We start from the raw sequence: 8,416 nt of genomic DNA on the forward strand, positions 1-8,416 counted from the left end.
GAACGCTCGAGTCTCAGAGTCGGATTTCAGCAGCACAGAAATAGCTGCCACTGAATTTCCGCAGGCCAGACAATGTCCTTTGAGTTTTTCTGAGAGTCAGAGAGACTAATCCAGGAAAGATTTGAGGTTTGGGTTTGGGTACATTTGACTTCAGAGCCCTGTTCTTTAATTTCCAGTGCTTTTGTTAGTAGTTTCAGATGTCTTTAGAACCATCTTTCTAATCTTTATCTGGTTTGCTTTAATTGTTCTTTAATTTTTATTTTATAGAAGAATTTATGTGAATAATGAAGCAATGCTGCTTTCTTTTTCCATTGCCCAAGACAGTTTTCAGCTCTTTTACCTGTATTTTCTGTTCCTTACCTCCATTTCCAGAATACTGTATTTATGTTGCAGTCTTTTGAGATGCCATCGCTTGCTGTTGGGGTGTCTGTTGGTTTCTGTTCTGGTGGGTGGTGGGTCTCAAGCCCTTTCCTGTCCTCTCCGTCATTAGCGTCCTCCCATAACACATCACACCTTTGATGAAATACGTATGCGATGTTTTTATTATAACCAGGTAAATACTGATCTTTGTTGTGCCAAGTATAATAGTATACTATGATGTTTCCTTTCTCATACAACAGTCTTGTTTTACTGGGAAGTAACTCTCTTTCTAATTGGCTTGGACTTCTTTAAATCTTCCGTCAGTTCTTTACATGCTCTGAATGCAGGTCATCTGAGGGCTCCTCTGCCCCCTACTCCAGGAGGGACCAGTCGCTGGGCCTGACGCAGCCGCCACCCTGTGCCCCTTGGCCATCCCTGCAGGAGTTCCCTTTGCCTCGCTCCTGGCTTCGACTCCCTGATTGCTGGACCCCATGCTTTCCTCTCAGCTTGTTTCCTTATTTGGGAGGCATTTATTTCTGAAGAAATTTCTGAAAAAAGTATCAGGAAACCTTTTTGAGACTCGGCTTTTAAGGATCTTTCTTTACCCTAGTGTTGTGCAGTTTCATAGTGATGTTCCTTGTCTGGGGCCTTTTCTCCTGTCTCCGCCTTCCTCTTCCTCCCCACCTTCGCCACAACCACCTGGACCGTGACCCCTTGACCCTGTGCGTATCGTTTGCCCACGTGCTGTCCACCTCTTTGCCTTTTTATTCCACTTTATGAAGATCTCCTCAACTAGCTCTTTGTACTTTAAGGATTGCTTATATTTCTGGTATCATTAACTTCCAACAACTTTTTCTTATTTTCTGGTTTTATTTTTGTAAAATTATCCTATTTTTGTTAGATATTTTTGTACTTTCTTTGATGTTTTCTTGTGTTCTCTGCATTCCATCAGATTGCTTTTTTCATTTTGTGTGTTTATTTTTGGTCTTTGTCTTCTGTGTTAGAGGCTTCCTTCAAATTTCTGTAGATTTTTGCCTGTCCATTCATACTGGAGAGTGACACACCAAAATCTGATTGTGAGGGTGTACGTTGGCAAGCTGTGTCTACCAGCATTGACTTCTGACCAAAGTTCCTTAAATCTTTGGCCTGGGATGGGTAGGGCTGTGGGAGGATGACTGGCAGCTTTCTAACCAGAGGAGGAGGAAGAGGCCCAGGTCTCTGTTCTGTGTGTGTCAGCTTCCGGTTTCTCGTGCTTTATTCCCTCTTTGCCACTCTTGAGCCTGGTCCCGCCAGATCCAGCACCTCTGCCGACATCGCGAGAGACCATGTTTTATCTTCTGTGTCGGTGCAGGTGGGGTCCTGGGCAGTGGGGCCACAGCTGTTCCTCAGCATCAGCCTCTGTCTGCTCTGACCTCTGTGTCTTTAACCTCCTAGCTGCTGTCATGGTGGTCTGTTATTCTGCAGTGAAAACAAGTGCATGCTTATACACACACTCAAGCAGTTTTATTATATAAGTACAACAGGAATGTATATGTTTTTCTGTCACTGTACTTTGGATGTATTGTCATAGAGATAATTTCAAGCTATATGCATAATGATTTTTTTTTTTTAAACAGACAGGGTCTGACTACCTTGCCCAGGCTGGAGTGCAGTGACACGATCGTAGCTCACTGCGGCCTCGAACTCCTGGGCTCAAGCTGTCCTTGTGCCTCAATCTCCCAAGCAGCTGGGACTACAGGTGTGCACCACCACGTCCAGCTGATGTTTTTATTTTATTTTTTTAGAGATGGGATCTCACTATGTTGCCCAGGCTGGTGTCGAACTCTGGCCTTCAGGCAATCCTCCCACCTCAGCCTCCCAAAGTGCTGGTACTACGGGCATGAGTCACGGCACCCAGCCCATAAGGATTTTTAATAGCTGATTTAGACAGTATGTCACTGTACCATAATCCTCTAAAGGGCATTAATTTAGGTTGTTTCCAGTTTTCTTAATGTAAATAATATGTTGAACTTCCTTGTATATACATTTTGTGTACTTCTCCAATTATGCTTATCTTCCTGGAATAAATTCCTAGTCGTTGAATTATTGGGTCAGAGGACTTTTTTTTTGTTTTGCATTTTGTTCATTATTATTTGCTTGTCCTTCAGAGATGTGTACCAATACACTCTACCAGCAGGGGGCACGAGTGCCTCTTTTATTACGTAACCTTCCCAGTGTCAGAGTTAACATTGTAAACATACCTTTGCCCATTGAATATTTCATTGTTTTAATTTATGTATGTATGTTTGGGGGGGCACCTTTTCGTACACTTACTGACTTTTTTCATTTCTTCTTTAGAAACTGACCCATATAATCAACTTTTGCTTATTTGTAGTTTAGTTTTTTCTAACTGATTTTCAAGAACTACATTCAGATGTGTCAGCCCTCTGTCATGAGTATGTAGATGTCCCCCAGAACTGCTCTTTGCCTCTTTTGGGGGATGTCTTTTGCTATACAGAAGTTTCTGAGTGTCATTTAGTCAAATCTGTCAATCTTTTCTTTACAGCATTGAGTTTTTTACCTTGTTTGAAAAGGCTTCCCCATCCAAAGCTTGCTTGTGTTTCTTTACAAGGCTTGTCTCATTTTATTTTATCTTTTATGTTGAAATCATTAGGCTTTTTGGAATTTATTTTGATGAGGAAAAACAATTTATAGTCAAGACTTACGCCATTCCACATTGATTTTACAAGTGTGTCTCATGCTCTTTCTAGAAGGTCTTTGAAACTCTGTTCTTGGAACATATCCCACTCTTTGTTGTGTGTGATTTTCTAAGATTGGTTCTACTCTTGGGTAGAGCCTTTGGGGCTTATTTTACTTGTGGCCTGTCAGCCTCATGAGAGCTACGCTGGTTCCTTTACCCCTCACGTGCCTTTCTGTCTGTGTGTGTTGAGGCTAGTGGACTGCCCACAGTGATCTCGTTTCTTGTCCCAAGCTTGCCTCCAGCAGAAATACTTGTCCAGATTTTCTTAGGTGACCTCAGATGCTACCTTCTTCAGCAGAGAATTCAATCTGCATGATTCTGCAGTGGAAGAAAGACACAAAGCTAACAGAGGCAGTTGTCCATGGATAGCAGGGAGACTGTCCCTATCTCACATCTCCCAGGGAAACTATGGGATTGTTTCAGTTCTGGCATATAAATGTGCTTTCAGAATCGGTTATATGTATATTCTTTCCTTAGATAAGTTATATCATTTTTAAGTCATACCTTGTAAATGATTCATGATTTTTCACATCCAGAACACAGTTATTTTTAAAAGGCCTTTTTAAAAATTGCAAAGTTACATGTAATAAACTCAAATAATACAGAAATATACGAAATGATTCCCTTCTTTTCTTGCCCGCAATCCCACACTCAAAGATAACGAACTATAGTTTTTGCTATTTATCATTGCAGACTTTTTTGTGGAGACAGAGTCTTGTTATGTTTTCCAGGCTGGTCTCAAACTCCTGGCCTCAAGCGATCCTCCATCCTCAGCCTCCCAAAGTGCTGTGATTACAGGCGTGAGCCACCATGCCTGGCCCCCGTACTTTTTTTGTGCTTATGTTAATACAAACATATATACAGTTTTCTTAGGCTTTTAAACAAAACTTGGGTTGTACTGTACATATTACAGCACTCTCTTCATTTTACTTTGTTTTGTGGACGTGTCCCCAAATCCCCACGTATATATACGTCTTCCTCTTCCTAGGGTACCAAACAGTAGTAATGTGCACATCTAATATACAAGGAACACGCTCGGTGTATCAGAAATTATTTTATTCAAGTTAACTTATCACTTTGTAACCCTCTGAGTTGATGGTATTATATATTATTCTTTTTTTTTTTTTTTTTTTTGAGACAGAGTCTCACTATTTTGTCTGGGCTAGAGTGCCGTGCTGTCAGCCTAGCTCACAGCAACCTCAAACTCCCAGGCTCAAGCGATCCTCCTGCCTCAGCCTCCCGAGTAGCTGGGACTACAGGCATGCGCCACCATGCCTGGCTAATTTTTTCTATATATTTTTAGTTGTCTGATTAATTTTTTTCTATTTTTAGTAGAGATGGGGTCTCGCTCTTGCTCAGGCTGATTTCAAACTCCTGAGCTCAAACAATCTGCCTGCCTCGGCCTCCCAGAGTGCTAGGATTACAGGCGTGAGCCACCGCGCCCGGCCTATGTATTATTCTTATTTCACAACTGAAGAAAGCAACCTCATCGGGCCTCACAGTTAGTGTGGGGAGGTGGGAGTTGGCACCTGAGCAGACTGGCTCCCGGCTTTGCCGTCGTACCTTTCCACACTGCCTCGCTTCCCGTGCGTGGGTGCCACTTTTCCACTCATGGATTTTAGGTTGCTTGTAATTTTTGGCTCTTTTATATAATACAGAAATGTTCTCCGGGTTCATACTGCTTTATGTGTTTACGTAAACATTTTTGTAGGATAAATTCTGTTCCATAAGTGAGATTGTTACTGGGTTATTACATTTTGATAGATTCTGCTGCTCTTAAAAAAGCATAATTTATACTTAATTCACGAGAGTCCAAGAGACCCAGTTGCCCAGCCACACACAGTTCTCTGTTAAGAATTGGTGAATTCAGATCCTGTTTTTCTTACCAAAAAAAGTAGTGATTCTTTATAATTCTGGTAGCACAAAGCAACCGGTTACATTTTGGGCAAAGATGTTCTTTCGTATGTGGCATTTGTGTTTTTCTGAAATCCCTTTTTTATTATATGTTGGTTTTCATAGTATTGATGACTATCAAATCCATACAGAACTATACTAGTTTGTTTTTCTAGGAATGTCGTGAGGAGTTTGGTCAGAACTCAGAGCAGGAGTTTTGTTTAAAAGCATTGGCCAGGACATCCGTGAAACCACGTACATGTTGTGGGAACACAGGGCGGTAATCAGTGACGTTGGCTTAAAGGGAGCATAAAGGTTCTGGTGGGCAGGTTGACCGTGGTATTTGAGTGACAGGGCGTGGCGCCTCCTGCCCCTGACCACATTCCAAGCTGTAGTTGGTGGTGAGGAGCACCCCGAGGAGCCAGGCTATCTGCCAGGTGTCACCCCTGCCGCAGCGACTGTTCTCACTGTTGGCTGAAACTTTAGCCAAGTCGATGGTCCATTTTGTGTCAGTTTGACGGGGTCTATTTTTGCCATGTTTTGGGATGATGATCAGGGTGCCATCCTCACAGAGACTGTTTTCTTCTTTAAGGAAAGGGAGCTGTGTACAGCTTCGACCCGGTGGGGTCCTACCAGAGAGACTCCTTCAAGGCCGGAGGCTCAGCAAGTGCCATGCTGCAGCCCCTGCTCGATAACCAGGTAATCACGCCGCGTCCAGGTGGTTGTGTTCGCACGCAGTGCTTCCCTCCTCGTTCTCTTCAATAGCTTGGGGGAGCAGAGGCAGGCAGAAAGGCTTTCTCATGAATCACTGCCGAGTTTGTTTCGCCGACTTGCCCATCCAGACCTTCCCGTCTCGCTGTGTGTGCTCTGCCTGCTGTCTGGCGGGTCTGCTCCTATCCCATGGCTTTGACTGTTCCTGTATCCTCATGACCGTGGGTCTCTCATGTCTGCAGTGAGTGGTCCGTGTATTCAGTTCTCCTCTTGCCGTCTTTACGACCTTATGATGAAGGTGATGAAAATACCTTTCTCCCCCTCACAGTTTGTGTTGCTTGATTTTGTATTTTATCGCCCATGTGTACAGTTGACCCTCGAACAACAAAAGGATTGGGATGCCGACTCCATGAGCAGGCAAAAATCCATGTATAACTTTTGATTCCTTAAAACGTTACCAATAGCATAAACAGTTAACACATACGTTGTGTGTTACACGTATTATATACTGGATCTTACAATAAGATGTAAGAGAAAATGTGTTACTAGGAAAATCATAAGGAAAATGTTACAAAAGTCATAAGGAAGAGAAGCTGTATTTACGGTACTGTCTTGTATTTGTCGACACAGTAAGTTTACGTCGTCTGTTTACAAGACGAGCTGTCTGAAATGAGCATCCGCAGCTGCAGGCCTCAGTTCACAGCACACATCAGGCACGTGAACTTGTTCTCGTAAGATCGTGACTCTCTGTTCTTGGAAGCGCTTCCAGTACCACTAGTGCCACTGCGCAGGGCTCCAGGCTGCTGCTCACAGTTCACGGTGCTGCACTAAACATGGTGGAAAGTAGGGGAGAACCGCGAGAGATCGCTTTTCACTGTAGCAGCAGTTTACAGGAGAGGAGAGCGACTTGCGGAGATAATGAGCATCGTGTGGCATTTGAGTGCGCGCTGGCCACCCGCGGTGGCTGTGGAGTGGCGACAGCAACATGGTGTGCGGCAGCTCGTTTCACGCAGTTGATGCTGCTGTTTGTTCGTGTTTCTCTCCACTGCCAGCGGTGCCGTGCGCGGTCTGTGTGTTGATAAGTTTTAACTTTTTATAATTAGTGCATGTTTTATGGTAGTAAATGGTAAAATAGACTAGTGTGTACGTATATTTTATGCATTCATGACACACCTGACATTTTCTTAATTTTTTTGGATATTTCTAGGCTACACTGTGAGTTTTCTCAAATTGTTACACATTTCCAAAGTGTTTTCCTATATATTTATCAAAAAAAATCTGTGTGTCAGTGGACCTGAGAAGTTCAAATCCGTGTTGTTCCAGGGTCAACTGTACTTTCAGTTTGTCCCTCTCTTCCGTTCCTGCTGGCTGGACTCAGACCTGCGTCGCCGAATTACAGGCTGTACCTGCTGTCGTCCTTTCTGCCTCCACGCCTCCCTGCTTCCTCCCGCTCACTTTTCTAAGGGTGACATGTGTCGCTACCCCTCTGCCTGTCTCCGTCACCCGGACCTGCTTTCCCCGAGGTGACGTGCTCTTCCTGACTCCACCCCACGTCTGCTCTGAGTGTCTGCGCCTCAGCTGCAGCTTGTCCCCACCTGCTCGGCATCCGCCCTGCTGAAGCCCTTCTCCCAGCAGACTCCGTGGGTGGCTGTGCGGGGCCCTCCTGGCTGCTTCCTGGTCATAGCACATTGTCTTCTAGCTCTAGATCGTGTGTTCCTCAAGAGGTGGAGCTTGCCAGGGAGCACTTGTCAGATTTCTGGTGTGTGTAATGCAGCCGAGTCTGGAAGGGTTTTAATTTTAATTTTGTGTTCATGTATTCGCTGTGAATCCTCAGGTGTTTGAGGGTATTTGGGGGGACTTGAACGTCCTGCCACATGACTCCTCAACCGGGTTTCCTGCCCCACCAGGTTGGTTTTAAGAACATGCAGAATGTGGAGCACGTCCCACTGTCCCTGGATAGAGCCATGCGGCTGGTGAAAGACGTCTTCATTTCTGCGGCCGAGAGGGATGTGTACACTGGGGACGCACTCAGGATCTGCATCGTGACCAGAGACGGCACCCGGGAGGAGACAGTTCCCCTGAGGAAGGACTGAGCTGTGCCTCTGTGCAGAACTGGCTGTTGTCGTACCTTGGAACTGCCGACAAATTTGTTTATTAAAAAGACCTGAAGTGCTCATTTTGTTATAATGTGTCTTCTCTCAGCAAGACAGGTCTAGGATGTCAGACTTCTTTTCATTTTCCTTATTCTTCCCACTTTTCTTTCAGAGGTGTTTTTGTATTTGAGGGTGAAAAATGGGTCATGTTAGTTTTTCCTTACACTTAGGAGCAAGGAATTTATCTGGAAAAGGTGACCTTTTTGGCAAACTTACTCACCCCACCAGCTTGCCTGAGGGACCTTTCACCCACCCAGATGGGGCAGTGTTTACCAGGGTTTTATTAAAACTTTGGTGGATATAAATGAAATATGTTAAAGATTTTTCATTCTCTGGACAGTTAAACAAGCAGTCTGGAAGAGCTGTTTTGGAAAAAAAATCTTCAAAATAAAATTATAAAAGGAAATAGCCCTTTACATAGGCTTTAGGCAGAAATCTGGGTTAATTTTTATAAGCACTTTAGTAATGTTAAAATGGAGGCCTACATTTTAAAAAATTTTTGTTTTAGAATTATTAAATACATTTTAATTCCATTATAATATTTGAGTAATTTTCTTGG

General features: G+C 43.8%; 1 protein-coding gene across 1 annotated transcript in view; it reads left to right on the top strand.

Moving 5' to 3' along the window:
• The window catches only part of PSMB1 (proteasome (prosome, macropain) subunit, beta type, 1), a 36,707-nt gene extending 28,827 nt beyond the window's left edge, over window positions 1-7,880 (top strand). The window contains exons 4-5 of the mRNA XM_012659311.1: window positions 5,586-5,692; window positions 7,612-7,880. Of these exons, the coding sequence (XP_012514765.1) occupies window positions 5,586-5,692; window positions 7,612-7,797 (293 nt within the window). The 3' untranslated portion in view covers window positions 7,798-7,880. The remainder of the gene's footprint in view (window positions 1-5,585; window positions 5,693-7,611) is intronic.
• Window positions 7,881-8,416: the final 536 nt, after the last annotated feature.

Source organism: Propithecus coquereli, unplaced genomic scaffold, assembly GCF_000956105.1.
Source record: "Propithecus coquereli isolate 6110/MARCELLA unplaced genomic scaffold, Pcoq_1.0 Scaffold602, whole genome shotgun sequence".
NCBI lineage: Eukaryota > Metazoa > Chordata > Mammalia > Primates > Indriidae > Propithecus > Propithecus coquereli.